General features: G+C 30.8%; 3 protein-coding genes across 3 annotated transcripts in view; 2 read left to right on the top strand and 1 right to left on the bottom strand.

Annotated features, from left to right (window-relative positions):
- Window positions 1–19,858, top strand: part of Rph (Rabphilin) — a 33,252-nt gene extending 13,394 nt beyond the window's left edge. Inside the window, exons 2-6 of the mRNA XM_088205398.1 lie at window positions 13,026–13,098; window positions 17,792–18,066; window positions 18,129–18,417; window positions 18,477–19,297; window positions 19,376–19,858. Of these exons, the coding sequence (XP_088061524.1) occupies window positions 13,026–13,098; window positions 17,792–18,066; window positions 18,129–18,417; window positions 18,477–19,297; window positions 19,376–19,670 (1,753 nt within the window). The 3' untranslated portion in view covers window positions 19,671–19,858. The remainder of the gene's footprint in view (window positions 1–13,025; window positions 13,099–17,791; window positions 18,067–18,128; window positions 18,418–18,476; window positions 19,298–19,375) is intronic.
- Window positions 19,859–20,967: 1,109 nt separating this feature from the next.
- Dlish (Dachs ligand with SH3s) lies at window positions 20,968–25,103 on the top strand. The gene is made up of 7 exons (XM_088206005.1): window positions 20,968–21,109; window positions 22,812–23,005; window positions 23,075–23,271; window positions 23,336–23,484; window positions 24,343–24,447; window positions 24,539–24,648; window positions 24,711–25,103. Exons 1-7 carry the CDS (start codon window positions 21,061–21,063, stop codon window positions 24,873–24,875), a joined length of 969 nt encoding a protein of 322 aa, XP_088062131.1. The 5' UTR covers window positions 20,968–21,060; the 3' UTR covers window positions 24,876–25,103.
- A 182-nt stretch (window positions 25,104–25,285) lies between these two features.
- Window positions 25,286–26,442, bottom strand: bonsai (28S ribosomal protein S15, mitochondrial). The gene is made up of 5 exons (XM_088206006.1): window positions 26,190–26,442; window positions 25,997–26,127; window positions 25,796–25,869; window positions 25,604–25,725; window positions 25,286–25,534 (listed from the first exon to the last, which is right to left on the bottom strand). Exons 1-5 carry the CDS (start codon window positions 26,402–26,404, stop codon window positions 25,342–25,344), a joined length of 735 nt encoding a protein of 244 aa, XP_088062132.1. The 5' UTR covers window positions 26,405–26,442; the 3' UTR covers window positions 25,286–25,341.

The following is a 26,442-nucleotide window of genomic DNA, read 5'->3' as shown; positions in this document are numbered from 1 at the left end:
ACCATAACGAATTCTTATATAGAATCGATGACGACAAATTCTAGGATAGTCACAGATGTGGTGTTAGTATTCTGAAGTATCATTTTTATGCCTTATGGCATTTTGCAAAAGCCGACAAAGATTTTGCGTAAATTGAATATTTACGACTGAAAATTTTTCACTGATATTGTATTGGCCCACACAAACTTTTATAATTATCATTAGCGTAATTTTAATAATATGACAATTTAAAAATTGCGATTATTTGGCACATTTTTCGATCGCGCGCAAATATGCCAGCTGTACATGACGCCGTGCGTACGTCATTCACGCCCGCCGTCCGTAAGGCATATGAAATTTGTTGCAGCATGGCCGCTACTCGGAAGTCGACGACTTTGGCCGACTTCAGTTGAACTTCGGTTCAGACAACTTCCAGAGAGTGTAGTGTAAGCAGTACAAAGTTTTTTATATGAACCGCTGCGACGGCAACGGCACGATTTTAATGCTTTTGACGTGGATTTTTAACTTCTAAGAAGGTATAATTGATTTTTATGCTCTCCTATTGGTCAAAATTTAGTTTAGGTGTGCTTCATTTGCTTCTCACTTATTGTTAGTATATAATATGAACGCTAAATAACCGAACGTTCACACTACGACGGCAAAGGCACGACTTTATTGCTTTTGACGTGGATTTTTGACTTCTTAGAAGTGATAATTGTTTTTTACTCTCTTCTATTTGCCAAACTTTTCATTTACTATAAGTTTTTTCATTTACTATAAGAAAGTTTTGCAAGTGCTTTTAACGAGGTCAGTCAGTGAATATATTATGATATTATAGTCAATTAAAATAGTATCGCCTTAACGTCTTCACAAATATTAGATCGCGGAAAAGTTAATGTTTTTAAGTGGGTCACCTAGTTTAACTTCTGCTCTATGGTACTGCCAAATGAGCGCATTTCAAAGATTTAATTAGCTCATATTTCTGTGCAACACAAAAATGCTCTCAATTCAAGAGTTTGGTAGATAATAATTTATTCCACGTATACGCAAGAACAGAGACGCTCGTGCAAAATTGAATTTCTGCGAATTAGAATACATATACTAACGCGCTGCGGATGTATTCTCACAAGAATTTGCAATGTAGTAATATATAAGTTTTCTCTCTCTCTCTCTCCCATGCTTTCGATTCAATATCCCGAGGCGCATCCATCATTGTGACGAGTCGAATTTCCACATTATCCGTCAAGTCTTGTGAATAAACAATAATGGAAAACAAATAGATCGATTCGGAATTCGTGGATGTACTTTTGATCTTAAGTTTCCACTACGAGTAACCATTTCCACTGATACGTAAATAATTTTTCATTTGTGTAATAGGAGTCCCAAAAGTGTTCGCCCTGTTAGCTGAGCTTGTAAATTTTAAATGAATGAATGTTTCTAACGAATTTGTACAAAACACACATCAGAATATACAATGTGATTTTTAATACATTTTCTCAGTAAGCATTGCAAATGCTATTTAAAATTAATACAATAATAATTGTACGATATATAATATATAAAATTGTCATGTGATAATTTAATAAAAAATTACTATGCTTTGGTCGTAGGACAATCTGACAGAACTTTTTACGATTTATCGAAGCTTATCTTCACAACATTTTTATGAGGAATCAGTAATCGTTTTAATGGTTTTGAATATTTGTATATCATCAGAATATAATAAAAATTACCGTGTTTATGTTAGTCATAGCAACCATAGTAACGAAAAATCTATCAAGGAGTATAAAATAAATATAACTGTACTAAATTTAGGTTCATTCAAAGTATTTTTAACCACTTTGTATTAAGTGACCGGTATTTTTTACTTCACAAAGTTAAGCTCTTTCAAGTGCATTTTCCATGACACTTGTCAGAGTCTCGTCTCGAATATTCTCTTTTAGCTGTTCAATGATTCTAGGTTTATTAACATACAGTACATATCCCCAAAGGAGTGTTAAATCCGGTGAACGGAAAGACCAGCTAAGTGCTGAATTTATCCAAAATATTTGTCAAAAATATCCCTTAAAATTATATACAATGACCCCATTATATTGGATCTATTTCTCTAATGGTTGGCCATATAAGTTACGTTATTTATTTATTCAATCAAAAATGTACTTGGCTGTTTATTTTATTTTTACATACAACAATTATGATCGTCAGATATAATGTTAATCATACGTGATATTTTTTCTATGGGTGCGTCCATTGGCTTCAGGTGTCTCCAAAGTGGGCTCAATTATAGATGACCAAGGAAGGAATGAGAAGATAGAAGCGGTAGCTTCTGCGATCTTCAATAATCTGAAGTTGGGTCAGTTTCCTCATGGTTAAAGATCGTACGAACGTCCGATCGTACGTCCAAGTTAAAGAGCTCTTAAAGTTTCTGTCTCTAACATAGATAATAATGCCGGAAGACCACATTACTAATCGTGACCGAGAACCCTAAGGTCGGATAAGGTCGACAAGAGACTTTATTGGTTAGTGCTGACTTATATTACTTAGTTATTAAAATTCAAAGTGTCAGAGTAAAATCTCTGAGAAAGTTTCTAAATAAATGATCTTTAGTTGCTCATATTCCTGTATTTAAACCCATGGCTCCGTTCATTGTAAATTTTTTTTTTCACCCCTTTCGGTGGGACGGCCAATTACAAAATGGTAGTTTTTGGGTAGTTACTTAGAAAAAGAAAAGTAACTGTGTTTGAATGGCAATCATTTTTCAAGCCATTTGCGGCGGAAACCCATATTTATTTGCGAATCATGACTGCTACTCTGACTTAATCTGCAAAAATGACATTCTTTAATAGAGCCTCTTTTATCTTACATTAGTGGTTATGACTGCAGTCAAATTAAACACCAGAAAATCTGGTAAACGTTTATTTTAATTAACTATATATATAAATAATATATAAAATACGGTTCCGTGATTATTATGCAAACAAAAATTGCGCGCAGCGAAAATTTTCGTTCATATATGATATTACTACACATATGTATACATATTTATATTTAAGAACACGGCTATATATATGTATACATTAAAAAAATAATGTCTGTATATATAACAGATGTTAATATGATTGTAATTTAGGAATATCATGTTTTAAAAATATTTTACAATTATGGTAATAATTTTTCTTGGTATGATACACTTACATTTCCTATTATTACACAATTTATTTACTGAAAAATAGAGAAAAATATAAAAGAGTTAAGATATATTTGACAATCAAACAATCGCAGTGTGAAATTTTTGTGTGCGCAATTTTCGTTTGCGCAATAATCCGGTCACCATAAAATACCACACATATATATATGGAAATGTAGCTGGCTATTAGGTGTGGAAGTCGATATATCTGTTCATGAAAGTCGGATAGTCTTTGCTGGAGTGTCGATTTGAATTATTGCCGACTGTCATGATGTGATCTTGTGATGATCCTGATGCGCCTTGTGCTGTAAATTGTGGGTTCTTTAACCCACAGGAACTCTGGAAAATTTTATATTTTTATAGTCCCAACTCCTGGGATTCACTTTTAAAATAAAATGTTTTAACATCGATTATTTATATATTGATGATAATATTCCTTTATAAACCGCAAGTTTTTTCTTTTAAATCTCATTTATTTTTACAAAATAATCATCTACATCAGCGCTGTCCAACTAAATGGCTTGTGGGCGCATATAAAATGTACTGATATTAAAACATAAATTAACAAAAAATAATAAAAATTATGAAATTAAATTACGAATCAAACATAATCTGACAATTTTTTTTAAATGCAGCCAGTATAAAAAACAGAGCCAGATTAAATGTTTAAATATTTTTTTTTATTTTAATTTTTCTTAATAAAAAATAATTACGTTTTTATTTTACTATTATTTTTAACTAAAATACATAAAATTTTTGGTTTTCGGAAGTTTTCAGGATTTTACGAATTTTTAATCCCGACTCCCGGGATTGAAAAAAGTACTCGGAAACAGCATCCACTGGGTGTGACTCCTTGGTGTTTAGTCTCTGGATCGTTTTTCTTCATCTGTCTCTCTCTTCCTCTCTCTATGCTTGCCCCCTCCGTCCCTATATGACCAAGCGTCACATATTTTATATGGCTGATTTAAGACAGCTCTTGTGAATCACAGATGAGGATGTTGCGGGCCAATTGTATCGCACAAAATATGTTTACGCCTTAAAAATGAAACCATATGGTCACTATCGGCGATCGTTGATAAAAGCGTGAAAATAACAATAGTTCTTTTGCTCATGGTAGAACGAATTGTCTATCGCGCATCTTTCCAAATAAATGGTAGTTTTTTCAGCTGTTTACGATTGATTAACGCTTTAGGACAAAATACAAATTACGTAAAAATCTCGCTAGTTCATTCTTAAACATGAGATAAGTCAATTTGTTAATTAATTGTGAATTTATGTTTAAGAAAAATTATTAAATAAAAAATAATTTCATATCTCAAGAACCTAAGAGAAAAAGTAAAAATGTCAATTTGTTCCAAATATTTTAATACATATGATATAATTATATATGTATATTTAAAAGTTAAAAAAAATCTCACTGAATTCAAAATTACAAATTGTCTAAATATAATCTTAGCACTAAATAATAGCTGCTAAAATAAGATATTGCAAAAAAACAATATACTTAATACCAATGAATTAAATGGAGCTAGCCAATTTATACTTTTGATCATTGATGCATCACTTACAAATATTTAAATGAAAGCTCTGAAAGAAAATACATAAAGCTCAATAATAATGGAAATTGCTTTTATAAACACGAGTAGTATATAAAATAATAGTATAGATTAAACCAGATGGCTCGCAAAAGTCTGTTCTTAAAAGTAATTAATTCTATATAATTTTCTATGTTGACGTTAATTGCATTTCCCGTTATATTGTTGTTTTTGTTATTTCATTTAAATGAGATAACGAGTTTTAGAATTTCCTACATTTATAAGTAATACATATATACATATAAACGTAGTCTGGGAAAAACAGATACGTAAATTAGTACTTTTGTGCCTTAGGCAAGGTGAAGTAATTGTTTGGTTCTACGATTTCAATTAAAAGTTAAATATAAAAATAATATGGTTTCTTTTGTGTGTACTTTTCTTACAAGATATGTATTCATAATGAGCTCTGTTTTGATTTTAATATATAAATGCGATGATAGATATTAATAATCGAATATATAATATATTAAAAAAAATATATATATATATTTTATAAATTATATAATATTTGTTACAAGTAGTATTTATGTACTTTATAGCAGTAATAGTTACATAATAAATAGTGGAGTATAGCTTAAACTTTTCTTGCTTTGCTTGTTACAATAGAAAGGATACTTTGAATATAACCAAGCTATAATTCAAAGCATAAAATAAATCGTTATACGATAATCTACTATAAACATCCTTTATATTAGGGATTGTACTTGTATTATATAATACTCAATGTAATACAAAATAATATAACTTAAACAAACTGTAACAAAAAGATGAAATCTTTTTTGCGTATTAAAACATAACTTTTAACAATAAAACTTTTATCAAACGACTTTTCAACTCTCACAATATATAATATCAGAGGTATTATATTATAATATCGTACAAATTTTATCTTACCGACCTCATTATTTTCAATAACAAAAAGGTATAACACTAATACCCTATAAATCTTCATATACCACTCCACATAATACGCTATTATTTTTCTATATAATCTAAAACGCTATTAATACCAGAAATATTCGTTTGCCTTCACAAAGGGGTAAATAATTATGTGCAAGGTTTTCATTATACTTAAAGTCTCTATTAATTATGTTTATATAGTATGATTTACGCCATCGTCAAAAGGTTAACTGTGTCATATCGCATCATGTGATAATCGATTTTGCCTTCGGTGACAGTATATTTATATCTACCTATATATTGAATACACCCCGCTGGGTTTTCCCTACAGACTGACAATTGGGGACAATCGCAAAAACCTACGCGATTCGTCTGGCAATAGATTAGGGTAATTGATAAGGTCAGCTGGTAAAGTCGTGACTTATTTGCTGTAAAATATAATCAAAATAGTCTGCTTATAGAACATTGATTTATTTGTAAAACTATACAACGCAAATAAAACTGAGTGCCATTTGTATTTTCTAAATTTATTACTAACTTCATAAAAAAGTCATTTGCTTTACATTGAAATCAGATTATGAATGTATGTTTGAGGATTATGCACTTTTTTTATAATATGAACTCGAGCTCTATAATAAAAAAATCAAACATTTATCTTGAATCTTAGCTGCTCTAAAATGACTTCTAGATTCTTGATTCAATTCGACGATTGAAGTTGAGAGACCGAAGTCCAAACTATGAAGGTGTTTGACTAAAAATCTGTACCGATGACTAGATTCAATTTTACTGGGTTCTTTGGCTGCATCGGTAGTTAAAGTCGTCGGTAGCTGAATGTTCTGAAAGTAATGTTTGTCTTTGTCTGAGCGTAAATGCGTAGTGAAGTCAAATGTGTCTACTCCAGTTTTTTATCGCGTTATATACACCGTCGTGCAAGTACGCCGTATCCTTACCACGTACGTTGGAAGGAATCGTAAACACTCGGTGGCTGCTAGATCTGCGGGCACCGCTCGCGGGTATTCAGACGCGTGTGTGCCATGTATCGTATTGTGCATATTTATTTAAGATTATATTTATGATTTTCTTTATAACATAGGATATTTTATTTATTATGAAGTAATTGCATACAATTTATTTCTATAGCAAGACACTTTTTTATGTGTTTTCACGCATGATACATAAAATATTAAAATACGATACATATTAATTTTTATTATGTTTTTTGGAAATAAACTTGATTTTTTTACGCAAAGATTAATTTACCTGGTTATACGTAAAGTTAAAGGTAATTTTAAATACATATAAAGCTCTATCAAAATATTATTAAATTAAAATAAGCAAAGTAATGCACTTAGCTACGTTTTAGGCTTAAAACCCATAAATAATATTATTATAGTAAAAAATATTTGGAAAATGACCAGATGTGAATTTTAAACTATAAAAAAATAATAATTAAATTGAAAAACACAATTTTCGGTATAGATTTTTGAGTTAACTATTTTTAATTAAATATAAAGTAAAGTTCAAAGCTCAGTTTTAATTAATTAAAAATGCATTACGCATTTATTGTATTATATATATATTTATAAAAATATTTTTTCAGTATTTTTCCTGATAATAAATTTTACTGAAAATTATATATAAAAAATATCATATTTTTTTTCATTTATTTAGGTGGCGAAATTTCAGTTATATTTATTTATTTTTTTAAACTGAATCTTAAACAATGAACTAAAACTATCTATAACCCACTTATAGATATGTTTCAAATATTTTCTTGCTGAATTATTAAGCTGAAAATTTATAGAAAAATTTTGAATACTGTAATGTATCTTTTTTCATTACATTGATAATGCACGAATATTTTTTTATATATTATATGATATTAAGGATTAGTGGTATTATCCTTTGAAAGAATTTATTTTTGCATATCGTCTAGCCCTCTGAATTAATTCACCTGAAAATCCATTCAAATGAAAAATAAAGTGGTGAAAACTCAAATTTATTGCTATTCATCAAACAGATCAGACTTCTTTGTACTTTTTTTTATCAAATACCAAACCTATTTTATTCGAACAAAATGCTTTTTATGTCTGATTTCCCAGTGTAAATGAACTATGCATTATAATATATTCGAAAGACAGACACATCAATAAACTGCTCAGTTAAAAATTTAATTTATTTTATTCAAGATAAAAATGCAAATGAATCATTTTTGCAAAGGGTTACAATATTTTAGAAAGGCAAATATCAATGTTTTTCTACCATTTTCAGGCTTTAAATATCATAAAAATTCCACTTAAAAAAGTCTGAATAATACCTAGCATAGGCTAATTGAATACCCAAATAAAAATTGATCCAAAAGCAAATTATCAGTTAGATCCACGAGTAAACAAGGGTCTGAGCGCAAAGGGACCCAAACGGCAATAAATCGAAATGGATATGCGAACACGATTTTCGCATCGTCGCCCGCTGGTAATGTAAATAGAAATATCGTATTCCTTTTTTATAGAGTTGAGAAATCGTACTAAAGCAATACCTCTACATATAATTAAACACATTCTAAATTGTATGTGGTGTACATTTCTTATAATAATTAATTTAAGAAATAAATAAAAATGATTATTAAGTTATATTTTTATTATACTAATATTATATACCACGCCATAAAGTTATTATTTTATTTTGTACGTATACAATAACTTCAAATGAAAATAACTCAGTTATATAGAGTTTTATTGCTATAGCTTTTGTCGTAAATCTTTCATATTGAGTGTGAATGTGAGTTCTAAAAGAGCTTGTTACTTTTTGTATACATTGTGAGAAAATTCGTATTTATTTTTATTTAATTTTCCAAAGAGTGCTGGAATATATAAATATTTTATTGTTAAAGTTGTATAATAATATTTGCATGTTCGCATATTAAAAAATTGTGCTAATATAAAACAATTTTCCGGCACGAAAATGCAATCAATATTCGCTCGTCGCTTAAAATTAATTTAGTGAATTATATAACACAAATAATATATTGCCGTTATTGAGACGAAAATGTAAATAAATTCCAGCAAATTCCTAACAATGGGGCTTTCATGTTGATTCATTAGAAGGCTGATTATTAAAATTCAATAAACAATAACCTTAAAAGCAAACGCTTCAAATATATAAAATGGTATGAAATTTAATGCTCTTTATACTTGTATGTGTATACGTTTTATCGTCATATATATAGCTTATTTCCACGAGGTTATCATAGTAAAACTATATTATAAAATAAGCATAAAATATGTGAAATTTTAGAAATATTTTATTTCAATTTTAATTAAACGTCAAACGGCTCTTATGCAACAAGTCATTTTCTCACGGTCAATGCGTCTTTGCAATAAATACTTTTGACTTTGTCACGTGGTTCCTACAACACTATGTGTTGTTTAAAGCTCATAATAATATAGAACGCTAAAATTGAATCACTTTTATATTGAAATAATCCTTACTATTAAAACTAAGGATTCTGTGTCGAATCAACACTAGTAAATAATCAGACGCTTACTGAATTTTCAATATATATGCATAAACATTTAATTCATTCAAAACGATGAAATCCTAAGCCCGGTAATTTATATATAGTCCAAAGGATAACAATACAAAATCTTTTTCTCTTATTATATATATATAAAAAAATATAGCCGATGCAACAATGTTACAGACTTTTTACATAACGTTGTAGAACAATGCTAAACATAAAATAAAATAAAATAAAAAATAAGATATCTTTACAAGTACGGGTCATATCAGTATTTATATACTAGTGCCATTTTACTAGGATAGCTTCTATTCAATGATGCACCTTTTAAATTTGATAAGGGGCGGTGTCAAAAACCCGTTAATGTTCTGTGACTTTCGGCTGTGAACTATAGAGCCTTAGAGAGTCATGATCGCGTCCCTTATTCTGATCCGTTGCGGTCGAGACGTCAGCACTTGAGAACGCTCTTCTTGCACGAGCAATCCAGTTACTAAACGAGTTTGCCAAGCACAAGGATGTTTTCGGCGATAGTTATGGAGAGCTAAAAAAAATATTTATGATGGTTTTCATATGTGCGTTTAAATTTTTTTTCAATTACATAATTATCGTGACGAATTGTAATACAAAACATAAATAAATAAAATTTGACTGATTAATAATTGTGAAGGAAAGTGTGTTTTCATCGGCATAATCTAACAATGGAAATGTTTTCTAGTAAATTACCATTATTTTTTACGATAAAATCTTGTCATCGTTTGTAAAATATTACTTGAAACGAAATAATTCAGCATTAGACGAAAATATTTTGGCTCAAGTTACCCAAAATATTTATGGTCGAGAAATAATAAAATATTTCACATGTGGTCCTTCCATTAAAATTAAATTGAAGGGTTGCTTTTGTTACAAGTATTTGTTTGTCCTTTGACTTCAGACAAATACCTTAATTTCGGGCTCGTTCGTAAACAGCAGATTTTTAACCACATATTTCGAACGAAATATTTATTCATATTACGTTTTTATAGCTTGTTTAACTATTTATTTAAGTTATACTTAAAACCCTTATTAATAAAAATTGAAGTCTGAAAACATTTAAATAATTAGCCCCATGTAAAAAAATCTCATTGTCAGTTACAAGTGGTGATTAAAAATACACTTTTAATAAGCTTATTAAAATAAAATTAAGATAATTAATTCAGGGAGCAAAAAGTATTAAATAAATAAATTATTTGCAATAAATAAAGTTTAAATTTATTTTAAGTATATTATTTAAAATATAATTAGTACTCTTTCACATTGTGCTTTGTCATTCTTATAATATAATATAATAGTATATACTTGATTGTAAATCCAAAGATTCGTTCCTTTGATGTGCTTAATTAAAAATAAATGTCTTACATTCAATAAATTAAATTTGGCATTATTAAATTATTTTTAAAATTAACTATATTAGTTTATATAAATAAAAAAATAAATCAGTAAACATTCTTGTCTACTCTTGTGATTAGCTCTGAAATCCAGGAATAGCAATTTTCTCTAAATATTACCTAATGATCCAATTAAAAACCTATATGTTATAGTGAACGTGTATTACTAGTAAAGTTATATTTTAACTAGTATAAATATGTAGAGCTTTATATTTTAGCTTTCGCGGGAATCTATTTTTTCGCACAAACACATTCTGATGGCCGTTAATGCTAAGTGGCATATTACAATGGTGGTTTTTACGCTGTAATGACGCATTGGCTTTTGAATTTTTTATGCACAAAAAGGTAATATTATTCTAGTAATTACAAGCGTTTAACGAGCGTGCTAACGAGTTGTATTATTTAATAATATACTTTTTTAGTAACACATTTTGTTCAAACTATTTGTCATGTTTTTTTATTGCCTTTGAAATTGTAGTTTATTTTACCCTGAAATTAACTGCTACTGGAGGGACCCCCCACAAAACAATTCATTTATAATTTCATTGCTCAGTATCTGGTACACGTATTTCCACATGATCAGAAATTCACAATATTTAATATAAATTAAACCAAACCCAAACCTAATTTAATTAAAGCCTTAAAACTGTAATAAGCTTTAGAAATTTTGCTAAGTTAAGTTGGGTTTTAGTTAATTCATTCAGATTAGGTTTGGGTTTGAACAACAAATGGACGTTTCGTAATTATTAAATTGAGTTTTATTTTAAAACAGCATATCATTTTTAGGGGCGTCATTAGAATTTAGCCAGAATAAATTATGTTATTTAATGAAATACAATGAAATATCTAAATGAAATAAAAAAATTGAACTTTTACTCTTCCCCTCCCCTCCGAAATCAAGGTGAAATAACATCCTTGATCTCTTTAGAAAATCTAAAAAAAAATCTATTTCAAAAGTATTTTTTAAAACATGTCAATTCAGTAAAATCATACCGGAATACATTTTCACCGACAGATATATACTTTTACTAGTAAAAATAAAATTTATGTGGCAGGTGCTAGTATAAATATATAATGTAAATATAATAATATATACATTTACATACGTATCGTTATTTATTTTCATGCGATGTGTAAGTTTTATAGTGAATGTGTATTTTTCAGTGAAGTTATATTTTAACTAGTGAAATACAAATACATTTTCACCAGTAGATATATATTCTAAATAGCGGCAATATAATTTAATTGATAGACGCTAGTGAAATTATATGCTGCTCAAAAATATCTATGAAACTAAATTTGCTGTTCAAACCCTAACCTAACCTAATGAAAGTTCTGAAACAAATTATAGTTTTAGAACTTTCATTAGTTCAAATCTAAAATACAAACTAAGCCAACTCATCTCTTAAGGGAAAATAAGCGGAAGAATAAGTACAGAGATATATCGCATCTCACATATCGCTCCATAGATAATAGAGTATTTATCAAAGTATATTCAAACCACTTATTATATAAGAGTGTTGGCCAAAACATATTCAAACCGAATTTTGGTCAATAGGAGCGTGCAAATACAATTATCACTTCTCAGAAGTCAAAAATTCACGTCAAAAGCAATAAAATCGTGTCGGCGCCGTCATAGTGGGAAAGCTCAGTAACGAGCATTGACACTGCGACGGCGTCGGTACGATTTTATTACTTTTGACGTGGATTTTTGTCTTCTGAGAAGGGATAATTATTTTTTGCGCTCTTCTATCGGTCAAAATTCGGTTTAGATATGCTTCATTCGATTCTTACTTGTTATAAAAAGCAACGCTAGATAACCGGGGGTTCCACTGCAACGGCAACGGCACTATTTTATTGCTTTTGCCGTTGATTTTAAGTAAAAATTTAAACCTTTAATTTGGTCAGAAAAATGCATGTCATTTAAAAACGACCACTGACTGACCAACTTTTGCCACCTTCTGAAACATGTTGAAATGACGTCCCATATAAATTTACTAAATTTTATTTTTGCTAGCAGAAATATATATCTACAGTTATATGTGATTTTACTGAAACGCCAGTGAAAATATAACTTAACTTGTAATACGCATATAATATTATGTTGCTTTTAATTATAATTTTATGTATCGCTTTTTACGATTGCTAACTATTTATAGTAGGAGTATTTATATAGTTGGAGTAAATTGGCATTATTGAGTAATTTAACCAAAGAGTTGATTTAAACAATATAGTTAGTTATATCGAAATAAGATACATATAATTTCGTGTTACAATTAAATTTCTACGAAACACAGATCTACAAAAAATCTTCACTGTCATTTAGAATGTTGTAGAAAGTTATAATTATATAATAAAATAAATAATAATAAATGACTGCTACATCCCTTATATAATTACATTTATTATTATTATTATTTCAGACTGAGAAGCGGTTGGTGCGTAGCGAGGGATGTTTCTCCATTAACTCCAGCCGAACAAGCGGCCATACTCGAGGTTTAGTATTTTGGGTTATACATTAAGTCAGGGTTTCCCAAACTTTTTTAGTGACGGAACACTTGGCAAATCCGAAAATTTTGGCGGAACACTTAGCTTATTTTTTAGGTTGAGTAATTCATAATAGTATAAATAAAAATGAAAATTGTTATTAAAGAAATATCATTTATTTAATAAACATAAAACTCCTAATGACTCTGATGATTTCGGGTTCTTAAATTACATTTTTTTTATATCAGGCACAATATTGATCAGTTGTATTCTCATATCTGCCATGGCGTCGAGTCTATTTCTGTATTTTGTTTTTGTTGCAATATATTTAGAAAATCCCACTTCGCATAAATACGTAATAAACGGAAGTAAATAAACCAGAGCTTGTTTTGACACATTGGGAAACTCTTCAGTCAGACTCGCCCAAAAATCATTTAATGGTTGATCTTTATATTTTTGTTTCAAATCAAAGTCATTAATTAAATCAATTAAATTCTCATAATCCTTTGCGCTTAAGCCCACTGGTTTAACTGTCACAGAAAATGGATTCCGAACCCAGGAATCGTCCTTACTACTTTTCGGAAAATATTTCGAAAGAGTTGTTTTCAGCTTATATATGTGTTCTAAAAATACTTGTGAAACTTCTTTATCAACTTGAAAATTCAATTTACTTAAACATTCATCCAATACAGGAAAACAATCAAAATTATTAGATTCAACTGATAAAATCCAAAATTGTATTTTTTTATCAGAAGATTCAATTTTATCTCTTATATGAAAAATTGTAATACTTTTTTCTTGAAATGATAAGTTAACATCATTGCACTTTGTAAAAATAGCCGCCAGATATGCAAGATGTATCAACCAGGAAGGATTTGTTAAAAATTTGATAAAATTTCACGGCTTCATCCATAACATTTTTAAAATTTTTGTGAAAATTTTTTTAGTCAACAGTGCATGTCTATGCAAAATACAGTGACTGCCAGTAGCTCTTGTAGCTAATTTCAGGATACGTGATACAACATCTTTCATTTTTCCTACCATTGCACGAGCACCATCTACAAATATCAATACACTTTTTCTAGCCTATCTCTTGTTTTGTAATGTAATCATTAATAGAATTGTCTTCTCCTGTAGATTTTCCATATAGATATGCACACGTGAGTAAATCCTCTTCAATACTTGTATCATATGTGTAACGAACAAATACCAATAGCACAACTAGTCCTGCGACATCTGTAGATTCATCCATTTGCAATGCATATTCACTGCATAGTCCAAGTCGACGAATTAACTCACGCGAAAAGAATCTTCTGTTGAATTTTTATTTTCAGTTTTAGCCATTGTAATCATTTGAAATTTGGACTTTTCTAGCTAGTCACGTTGTCTCTTAAAAAATTCAATGTCTTTTCCTTTGTAATCAGAGTGTGTGGTTTCGAAGTGCCCGCGAAGTTTAGCTGGAGCCAAAGAACTGTTTGCGAGTATTTTTTTGACACAAAACACACATTACATCAGGAGCATCTGAATTGCCAATATAAGTAAATCCAAAATTTAAATAACCTTCATAGTACTTCCTTTTTGGTCTGTTCATAGATGACACTTGTTCTTTAATATTGGATTTTAAAGAAATCACAGTTTTTGGATTATTTTCTTCTTCGATGTAGACGTATCAGTAGAAGTATTTGGCCTTTCTTTCGTCAAATTTCCTGTTTTCAACCAAATATCAATGAGTAGTTTTTGAATAACATGTAAATTCTGTAATATTTTTTTTTGTCAAAATGAAAAAAATATCTGTATTGTTAACAATCAGACTAAATTAATGTACAAGAAAATCGATTATTTTTTATGCAAATTGTATTTAAATTATTTACATTTCCAAAAGTATACACCAAATCCTGTTTTAACGCAATAAATTAGTTTCAGGAATTAACACGTAGAATAAAAACGCGTGAAAAATTATCCGCAATAACCTTTTGTAAATTTGACAGATCGGATCCCAAGATTGAAAAATCACGTACAAGTGAATTTGCGTGAATTAATCGTGTAAAAAGTGGCATTCGTGGCACCAAAAAAATTGCGTAAAAGTGAAATCACATAAATAAAATTTGCATGACAACCACTAATATCGTGTAATTAATTAATAATGAAAATATTGTTTCAATTCGATCAAATTTTTAAGTTAAAAAATCAACAACACCGACTAATGAAACTTTTTTCTCCAGAATTTATACACATCAATGTTGAATATTTAGCACATATTTTCAAGCATTTTTATCAGATTTATGAACAATTTTTAAATATTAGCACGACTGACAATTTTTTTAATTAACTCAAAATTTTTGTGAAATATCTATTTAGGCTCCGCGGAACACCTATTTAGGCTCCGCGGAACACCAGTGTTCCGCGGAACATAGTTTGGGAAACCATGCATTAAGTTATTCAATATAATATAAATTTTATTAATGTTCTCCAGAATAAAAAGCTATTTCTTTCTACATTGCGGCTCTCGAAATTTTCGATTATAAGCGGCTTTATGGTTAATTGGCTTTTTTTCGGAACGGACGGATAAATAATAGACGATCGAGGAAAAAAGTCTTTTGTATTAATAATACCAAAAGCTGACAACGAAATGTATTAATCGAAATTGTTGCATGAGAACTTAAAGCTCGTTAAGCTGAAAATACACACCCTAAAATATATACATATAAAATAAATATCATCTCACCAGAGGGAAGTGAATGGAGACAGTAAACCCCTCGCTGAGTTTCATATTGCGTGTACTAATTTAATTTGATATTTCGATACCTCAATTTTGAAGAGACACAACTCGAAATATATGTTTAATAGATTCATTAATAAGACATAGTTTTATTACATCAAAACTAATATTTAAATTATTTGTTATAGTCAGTGTGTATTGCTTAATAAAAAATAATCAGGGCGGTATTTTATTTTTACCCTCAGGCAAATAGTCGGCCAAGAAGATAGGGCTTAAAATTTGTTTAGAAGATTTATTTTCAAATTTTTTAGTTGTGAAATTGATGCAGATTCTTTATTAATAACATTTGAATCACTAATTTAATTCGATTCGCTTATTTTTTAATCATTTGGTTTATTTAATTAAATTTATTTGATTCGCGTACTTAAGTCACTTCACTTATATTATTTAACTCATCGGTGTACTATTTGTTATGGTTTTTAATTATTGATACTGTTTTATTTGTTTTAATGAAAAATGTTATATTTTGGGCATCCAAATACCCGGCCAAATTTATGTTTTGCTTTTGTCTGTGAGCGTGGGATAATTTTAATATATGAATTTGCTTATCGTAAAAACACATGAAAGGGCTCACCCGTCCCAATATATCGTTTACAGCCAAAATGTGTTTCTACTATGAGTCAAAGCACTAACAGAAACTTAATGAAGTGTCGAGCATTGTCAACTCTCGCGGTTTATAAACTTGAATAAGAAGCACTTATTTGTACAAGCAGAATTTGCTCTTTTCATATTACCAAAAGTGAAAAATAAATATTTTTTTATTACTTCTAAATCGATAATAAATAATAATTACCTAATCAAATCATTTATTCTGTGTAATTGATAGCAAAATTGCATTGCAGTTTTAAAATAAATATGTTCACATCTTTTGCTAGAGAGCTATCCATGAAGCGATGAATAGCAAGCGATCAAGACTCTAACGATCATTAATCATTGACGGTAAATAATAACAATATAATTAAATGCCGTTTTTAGTGTACTACCGTCTTCCGAGTATGTCGTGTGTATTTTAAGCAAATATTCCCATTTTTTTTTTGTTAATAGGCAAATGTTTAAGGATGCCGAAACGAAATAAAACTTACATTATGAAACAATACTATCGGATTGTTAAAAACATTTTCGATAGATCACTCTCACTACCCACTTCATGGGTTTTGTAAAATAGAAGGATAGCCGGAAATTTTGCATGTTGAAAATTGTGTGAGATATATATATCATATGGAGAAATCAAGTATTATATTTAAATTAAAATAACCGGATACCCGTTAAAAGTAACAGGGTACTCGTTTTTTTTTTAAACGCGTTTACGTTTTTCACTTATCTTATTTGAAAAAAATGCAATTTATTAATTGAATAAATGACACTTGACAATGAAATCTGAAACACTTTAACAACGGGTCATTTTTTGCCGCGTGATTTTCGCGCAATACAGAGCTACATCAATAAAATTAGTTTTTCAGTGGCTTGCTTCTTGCATGAAATATAAATTTAAATATTTAATTTTGGTAATCTACGGCTCAAAATCAGAAGAGGCGAGAATAATTCCAGTCTAAGATTTGTTTTAATGCTTTGCTGCGTCCTTGAATGAAATTATGAAATAAATAATTATATTTCTTTACCAGCAAAAATACATCGTCGAACGAGTAACTGTCAGACTCCGTTCCTAATCGATTGCAGTTGGCAAATGTCAGAACGAAAGTTTGTCAGATTTTTTTATTCTACATGTATATCTTTGCATTCTTATAATATCCATCCGCTCACGATATTTGATATACGAAGTATTTAATATCAAAATATTTTGTATATGTACTTGAAAAGTAAATTCCATTGCAAAATAAGTACTAGTGTATTATATCTGGAAAGATTTTATCTTAGTGGGATAAATTTTGCTATTTTCAATTAATTATTATGTTTAAATCTCAGGTAGTGAAGAGATCCGAAGCTCTCAGCGAAGTAGAAGCGAAACGAGTAGGTCGTTTAGTAGAACGCGTCGAAACATTAAGAAGAGGTTCTGGAACAGGCTTGGGACTAAATCCTACAATAACTATAGGAACAAGTTCCATATCTGGCGCAAGAGGAAGATGCAAATCTTGCGGGAAAAGAGCGCCAATTCTTCCTATCCTACCAGGACTGAGACGCTGCTCTATCTGCAGAAACTACATCTGCTCCAGCTGCGTTCTAGAAACTGGACCAAACAAGTAAAATATATTCTTTCAATGACACCAAATATCCAATAAATATCATATTATATTAATTTTAGCGAACAGTGGCTTTGCAACGTTTGCGCAGAGACGAGAGAAGTATGGAAAAAATCAGGCGCTTGGTTCTACAAGAGCATTCCAAAATATGTGCTACCGGAAAGGAAAGCCACTAATCGATACAGTGACTCTAGATTAGCAACTTCTCTATTAGACATGCCTAGCACTAGTTCTAGTCAAATGACTTTAGTCAACGATGACGTTGATTCAAATCGATTAAGTGTTAAAATCCCATCGTTTTCAAGACAAGGAAGCTCTACAGAATCACAAAAATCAATGCCTTCTTTACAGGTAATAAAATAATGCACCTATAAAAATAGATACATTGCTAATTTATTATTATTTTATAGACTAATGGTGACGTAGAAGCAGATGTTCTACAACACGGATTCAGCGGTTTGAGTCTAAATAGAGTCGAAAGTTTTAACCAAAAATTGAAAAGAACATCAAGCAAAAGTAGCTTTAGAAGCGTCTCTTCAAATCACTCGACCACTTCACAGAACAGTACGTTCTACACGATGAGTCCTAATGGATTGAATCAGAATGGGAAGCACAAGTTAGTTCAAAGCAAAGATTCTTGCTCTTCAACTCTGAACGCATTCTATACGTTAGGAGATCAGACTGTATCTTCTGGACAGTGCGGTACAGCTGAAGTTAGATTGCAGCACGACGCGCCAGATGGAACTTTAAGCTGCACAGCAGTCAGAGCTAGAGATCTTCCTTCTACAGACCTAGCAGGTCTAGCAGATCCTTATTGCTCCATGGAGATACTTCCACCTGATGGAACTTGTTACAATCGACAGCGCACCAAAACTGTCCACAAAACAAAAAACCCAGAATTCAATGAAGCTGTAACCTTTTATGGCATAACTGAAGCAGATATTAAAGTAAAGACTTTTAGAATAACTATTTTTGATGAAGACAAATATGGATGCGATATTTTGGGTTCAGCTTCTATATCATTGATAGACGCTCTCGGAGGACATACGTCTCAAGATTTGACACTATCTCTATTGCCAGAATCCGATATAGGCCATCAACTCATGAAACCTCAAATTCTGGTATCGTTGTCCTATAATACCAAAAAACGATCATTAGCTGTTGTGATATGTAGATGTCGCAATTTACCAGCTATGGATAGTAATGGATTTTCAGATCCATTCGTAAAACTGTAAGTTTAGTTTTAAACGAGCCATTAGAGATCTAGTTTAACAGTTCCTTGATTTATTATTTTTTTGTAATTTTTCAGGCATTTGGAACCAGACCCTTACCATCGCAAGCACAAAACTTCCATTAAGTGGAGAAATTTGAATCCAGTTTATAATGAAGAGTTTCTCTTTGAAACTAGACCTACTGAGCTAGCCAAACAATCCTTAGCTTTAACAGTATGGGACAAGGATTACGGAAAATCGAACGATTTTCTAGGCAGTCTTGTTATAGGAGCTTTTAGCAAAGGCAAAAGGCTAAAGCACTGGTTAGATTGTATCAAGTTTCCGGATCACAAGCACGAGCAGTGGCATTGTCTTACGGAGAAAGCGCCATAAAAATATTTATATTTATGTTAAAATGTTTTAGCTGTATTGTGTATTATGTGTATGCGACTGAAATTTATGCTGAAAAATATATGTATAGAGAATATTTGAAAAGTGCTATATATTTTATCATAACTTTCTATGTAACAAGTGCCAAATTATCAAAAGTATATTCCAAATATAGTGATTTTTTTGTGTAATGGCTATTTTTATTTTTATTTTATATAAACGATTTTATTATTGCTTAACCAGCGCAATGGAAGAGGGTCAAAAGAAGGTTTTTTTAATAAAAAATAACTCATTCTATGGTTAAGGGTTAGTTAGTTTTTTTCAATAATTGGTAATTTGTTTAATCTCATCTATTCACTAATATGAATCAAATTATTCTGCATATCTTTGTATGTTTTAGTAGAGCTATATATTAGCACTGTATCATCAGCATACAGCTGAATCCTTCCTGCAAGTTTCCCTTTATATATAAGCTGGCCATACACGCGCGGATCTGTCCGTCGCGGGTGCCTGGCGGACAAATCCGATCGTGTGTGGTGAGAAAAGACAAAGATTTGTCCGTCCGCTGTTTGTGCTGTTGAATAATAAAGGTACCAAAATAGAACCATGTGGAATTCCACACTTCCGATTTAAATAAAGGGGACAATTTAAATGAATAATAATTAAAATAAAATGCGCATTTATTAAATCATCATTTAAATAAAAAAAATACGCGCATTAAATTAGTTATTACAAACTTCCGATACAGTGTTAAATGTAATCAAATGCACCTCGAGCCGGTCCTGCCGGTTTTCATGTGCAATGATCACCGAACCTTGTTAATTATATCGGTGCCTCCCTCACATAGCTTAATTGCGATTTTTAACGGATGTTTGTGGTATAAACACAGGCACAGCGATAAAAAATTCAGTTTTAAATTTTACAACGTATTTATATAGCACAACGTTGTTGGCCACTTTCGCAGACGTTAGAGCCAAAAGTAAAATAAATGTTCATAATCATTAGTTTATGAGCGTGGCGCCGATATAATTAACAAGAACCAAAATGACCACAGATTGGCCAACTGGAAAAATCTGAAACGACGTCCCTGTTATTAAGCATTACATATATTCTGTGGTTATCGTACGTTTGTTTTCGCCGCTCTCTTAGTGGCGTTGCTCTACTATCCTATAAGTTTAGATATATAAAAATATTGAAGAGTTATGATAGGACATGAAAGCTCTAGATATTTAATTCGAATTAGTTGAGTTTTATTAAATGATGTAGTTGTAATTGAAAAGATGACGCCGCCGCCGAAAGATGTCGATCGCGTCGGTAATGCAGCCTCCTACTACGGCTAGTAAACAGGTCCAGTGGTCTTGTGGAAAGTCGGTGCGCCATGGTGGGCTGAGCCATGGCCTTCCTATGCCCCGTGAGAATCCGGCGAGGCAAGAAAAAGAAATGTGAGTGACTCCGGATGTCTCCCTATCTCCCTGTCTTCCGGAGTAGGCTATTCCGCACACTTCCCACCCGCTAAACGGCAAAATTGGAGACGTGTATCGTCTCAAATCCTGTTTCGGACCGATTCGCACCACCGGATGCATTAGAACAGTACATTAGACCATTTAGATTCGATCCGGGTCGCTTTTGCCACAATTTTCACTCATTTTTTTGCTTTTTTTGAGACTAACGTCATTCGGTGACATCGACGAGAGGGCATATGCGAAACCTGTTTTTTCGATAGATAATTTCAAATTGTCACGACTTTTTTTATCCCCTATGATTTTTAACATTATTCAGTCCATCAAGTAAGTTAGCAAAATACATATATTCAGGATACCCAGACCACACACTAAAGAGAAAGCCAGGACAGCATTCACCTGAATGAAGAAGTTCATCGCTGATTTTAAAAATGTGAATGGTAGGGTGCTATATATTCTGTCCTTCTATACGGAGTAGAAAGAGTAAAATCCTTTGAAATTTGGCTTTACATGCACATGCTTTTATTATCAGAGGCGAACATCTTGCCGAAGAACCTACGGCAGTAGTTTCAAAAAAACAAAGAGAGTCCTAGATAATATAAATGATACCAGATGGATAAGGTACTAGATGAAGATTAATATAAATAATATGTGTACATATATCACTTTAGACTCGGTTAATATTTATTTATTTTATTAATTTATTTAGCCAATATAGATAATTTTTTATACAACACTAAACAAATATAATGAAAACATACGTGCATATAAAATATAATATAAACAGAATATTTAAAAGACTAATGTTATAATTTATTTTTTAATGCACAAAGGTGTTTCTTTCTGCCATTGAGGAAACCTGTTAAATTTTTATTTTTGTAGATTATCCTACCGGTTTTCTTATACCTAACTACCCTTAAATTATCTCTGTTTCTAATATAAAATCTGTGTACATCTTTATTTCTTATTAAATACTTATTAAAATAATAGGGTAATATATTATTTTCTAACTTATATATAAATACTAAAATATTAATCTACAACTAGTAAATATATTTTTATTTAAAACTACTATCATTGCCCTGCTTTGTATTTTTGCAAGATTGTCTTATCTAATTAATTAAGCATATAAAATATTGTTGCACAATAATTGAACTGGGAAAATATAATACGATTCTAAATTTTTTTGTGTTTATAGGTAATTAACATATTTCTCATCCTAGATAATAAACATAATAATAAATTCCATACATACAGGTGGTATTATCCTGTATATTAAAACATATATAAATTATAATATACTAATTTAAAAAAACAAAGGTAGAACATTTTGGTCGCGGTAAAGATTATCGTTGAAAAAACAAGATTATAAAGATTCTCTTTTAAGATGAATGTGGTGTAATTTTGGAACACTACATTCGCAGATTTCCCCAAGATCATCTTCAGCGTGCAACCGAATCAAAATGTATACTTCTATTGTAACATGAAAATGCTCAATATTGCCCCAATGATACAAGATTTGCATTAGATGTCTTGAAAGTTTTCTTTTTAATAATCATCCAAGTCCATATCTACGTAATATTCTTACAAAAATCTCGCACCGAAACGTTCTTTATAGTTTCGATATACAAAAATAAATTATCTTAAATTGAAGTACACTATTAATATGATTACATTTACATAGCTATCAGCGGAGATGTCGACAAAGAGCTCTCCAGGCCGAGCTCAGGGCTCAGCCCGGGTATGGGGCGCATCACGGGATCGGCCAGCATCGAAACTCTGGTCAGAGTCGGCATAGAAAAAGAGCACGGACTCAGCCCCGACTCCAAGATGGTCGTCTTGCACGACTTCGCTCCGTGCGTAGACGACGAATTAGAGGTAAGAACCGAAAACGTTCTTCTATTCAACCGTTCTAATACAATATCGACTAAATTTAATCAATTGTAGGTGAAACGGGGACAAATAGTGAATATGTTATATAGGGAAAACGATTGGGTATATGTGATATTGGCGGATTCAAGACAGGAAGGTTTCATTCCGCACTCTTATTGCGCGCCGTACTCGCCACACCTGCTACCGGACCTCAAGAAGAAACTTCCGAGACAACCGGCGGGCTCTGCGCCCGATTTAACTACACAAGAACAGTGATTATTTAATATTTAATAATATCTGTGTATAATACTTTTATTAATTTATATTATATTTCAGGGGCGGAGGTGAGAGTAGATCAGAAGAAGGCAGCGAAAGTGACGGTTGTCCATTTAGTAAAGCACCTTCCGGTCGGTGCATCGTTTTGTATACATTTCAAGCGAGAGACGAAAATGATGTCGCTGTTGAGAGAGGAGAATTTGTTACAGGTATATTATTTCCTTTAGTATCACTAATTTAATGATTAGTTATTAATAAAATTACTAGACTGTTCAAACCCAAACCTAACCTAATGAAAGTTTAAAACTAATTATAGTTGTACTTCCATTAAATTAATTTGGGTAGGTTTGGGTTTGAACATAAAATATTGCTCAATGTAATATTTTTTATTAAATAAAGATATATTTATTTAATGTTCATTTTTTATTATTGTAATGCACAAACAATTCGTTTTATGGAACAAACTATTTATTTAAATTTATTGAACCATATTTGAAGTACTCGCTAACCAATTTTGTAATTATGTTGTACTATTTTGAGTCGTTTCGTTCCACAATTTTCTTATTCATAATGAATTATTTAGCTCCAAAAAAAAAATTGATTAAAATAATTTTCTAAAAGCTTAGTGAATTGAAAAATTAGAAAAAAATTAAAATAAGTTCTTAGAAAATTATTTTAATCAATTTTTACATAATAACATTGCATTGCACATATTCAATTCATTTAACGTTGAAAAAGTGAAATTATCAATATAAAAATATTAACCCTTTCGTTCCTGAGTATTTTAATTATTTTTTAAATACCAACGTATTATAACGTGATAAAAAATACATGTTCAGAAAACATGTTATTTTCCTCTGAAGCAACTATAATATAGCTAATTAAATATGTATCTGATTCTTTCTTTAATGATGGTATCTGATCTGGCAATTCTTGTCAAAGTAGCATAAGCCGATACATTGGATTTTGTTAATTAAAGGATTAATCATTATTTCTTTTGTTATTGATCTAATATAGAAAATATTGCAGTATTTTTACTAATTTGTATATTAATTTTATCATTTCAGTGTTAAATAGGGAAGACCCAGATTGGTTTTGGGTTGTTCGTAGTAACGGTCAGGAAGGATTCATTCCTTCCGGTTTTGTATATCCTGCTGATAATGTAATTCAAGGTATGGATTTTTCCAATAAGTAGTCCGGTCGACTTATTTTCGAATGCGTTTTGAATAAAAATATTTTTTTAATCTCTGATTTGATCCACAGGTAGCGTAGAAGCCGCCGTGACCACGCCTCCGGCTCCAGCGCCGGCTCCGATGCCCGATCCTGATCCGCGTTATCATGGCACTGAACTTGTAATGCTTTACGACTATAAGGTATACATAAATGATAAATTTCCTCCAAGAATCATTATTCTTATCGATTGATCTAATCACAGGCTCAAGCACCGGACGATCTTTCGGTGAGACGCGGAGAATGGGTTTATGCAGATCTTCTTCATCAGACGGTCGAGGGATGGCTATGGGCGCACGCCCCTAAAACGAGAAGATACGGATTCATACCAAAGGCTTATGCGAGACCACCGGCTACTACAAGTCTTTGAATACAAATTGTTACACACATAATCTGACAATCTTCCCCCTCTATTAATACATAAAAAAAACATAATATGATTATTGAAAAGTTTTTATATATTTGTATACGAATATGAATTTATATATAATGTAAAAAAAATGTTGAGAGATGATTTATTACTATCTTTATAAGAATAAATTTTATATAGTAATATTTGTTTACGTATATATAATATAATGAAAAATTTATGTAACCCGACTGAATACGTTTTATTGAAAAAAATTAACGGCCCTAAAAATATTTATATAATTTAAATTAATATTTCGACGATAACTTAACTAATGTACTTTCTCTGACAATCGAACAAAGCGACATTACATTTTATATATATATATATATTTATAAATAGGTTATTCAATAAAAAATATATACGAAAAATGTTATTTAATTAATATGTATTTTTCATAATCTACTTTACACTCGAAATATATATTTTATTTGGATTCGTCAAATGTGTGTACATAAGTGGGGGGTGGCAGAGGATTCGATTGAAAATGTTTCAGAAGCTGAGCGCGTTCGGATTCCAACTCGATCTTGTATTGGGCCATCTTTTGCTTTCTAACATTCTCGCAATACAAATCAGTCAGTTTGACCATTGACTCCTTCCGAGTCACTTGATCGCATTTTCTAAAAATATATATATATTACAAAAGCAAATTTTCAATCGAATGATAAATTATCAAATAATATAATTACTCTGGCGCTGCTTTGTGCACAATATTCAATTTTTCGAGTATCCATTCGTATTTCTTATAGTCGAAACGTTTGAGATAACCCAACTTTTTATTTCTTTTATCGACCAGTCGTTGGCAATTGGCCTGTAGAAAAATGGAATATTTGAAAATGAAACGTCATGATTCATATTGATATTGATAAGTATTATATTACCGTTGAACGTCCATCTCTTGGATATTTTTCTAGATGAAGTTGCATCAACCTTATTCTAGCGGTCATAATAGCAACTGTAATAAAATAATTATATCAGTTGCTAGTACATATATAAAAAGTGAGTAAATAGATAAATCAACAAAATATCCTTCATCAAAACTTTTGAAATATAATATAAGAATAAATGAAATTGAATCTTACTGGTCGCCTCTGCGGTAAAAGTGTCGTTCTTGAACCTTCGCACGCGATTTAAAGTGTCTTGAAAAGTGACCCTTCTCACCATTCTTCTTCCTGCGAAACCTACTGTGAACAACTGTTTCACCGATTCCAAACTAAAAGTGATGGAATAAAAGTGATATTTATATAAATTGTTAAGCTCTAAAGGGTGGCTTACTCTTTTAATTGGTCTTCAAATTGATTGTAAATAGAATTGATCGTATTTCGGGGAACTGGCGTAACTTTTTCCATGTCGCCGCTATTCCCGGGCTTCCATTTAGCCATCGGTTCCGGTCTGATCCACTTGATCATCGGCACCAGACTCTTCATTCCTCTGGTGCATGGTGCGATTTCGTTGTATAAACAACTCAAACGAAACACTTGCCCGAACATTATCCGTCCAAACGTGAATGACAGATTCGCATAACCTC

The sequence above is a fragment of the Plectrocnemia conspersa genome, unplaced genomic scaffold (genome assembly GCF_051122295.1).
Source record: "Plectrocnemia conspersa isolate PC_06_02 unplaced genomic scaffold, ASM5112229v1 ptg000002l, whole genome shotgun sequence".
Taxonomy (NCBI): domain Eukaryota; kingdom Metazoa; phylum Arthropoda; class Insecta; order Trichoptera; family Polycentropodidae; genus Plectrocnemia; species Plectrocnemia conspersa.
The sequence above is the reverse complement of the archived record's forward strand: the minus strand, read 5'-3'. Positions and strand labels throughout refer to the sequence as shown.

What these genes read in the sequence shown, in the direction of transcription:
- Dlish (XM_088206005.1), top strand. Translation starts at nt 21,061, where the DNA reads ATGGCCTTCCTATGCCCCGTGAGAATCCGGCGAGGCAAGAAAAAGAAA. An exon ending in GAGAGGAGAATTTGTTACAG is followed by an intron (nt 23,485 to 24,342) that starts GTATATTATTTC and finishes TTATCATTTCAG; the next exon opens with TGTTAAATAGGGAAGACCCA. An exon ending in TGCTGATAATGTAATTCAAG is followed by an intron (nt 24,448 to 24,538) that starts GTATGGATTTTT and finishes TTTGATCCACAG; the next exon opens with GTAGCGTAGAAGCCGCCGTG.
- bonsai (XM_088206006.1), bottom strand. Translation starts at nt 26,404, where the DNA reads ATGTTCGGGCAAGTGTTTCGTTTGAGTTGTTTATACAACGAAATCGCA. An exon ending in TTTGAAGACCAATTAAAAGA is followed by an intron (nt 26,128 to 26,189) that starts GTAAGCCACCCT and finishes CATCACTTTTAG; the next exon opens with TTTGGAATCGGTGAAACAGT. An exon ending in GTGCACAAAGCAGCGCCAGA is followed by an intron (nt 25,535 to 25,603) that starts GTAATTATATTA and finishes ATATATTTTTAG; the next exon opens with AAAATGCGATCAAGTGACTC.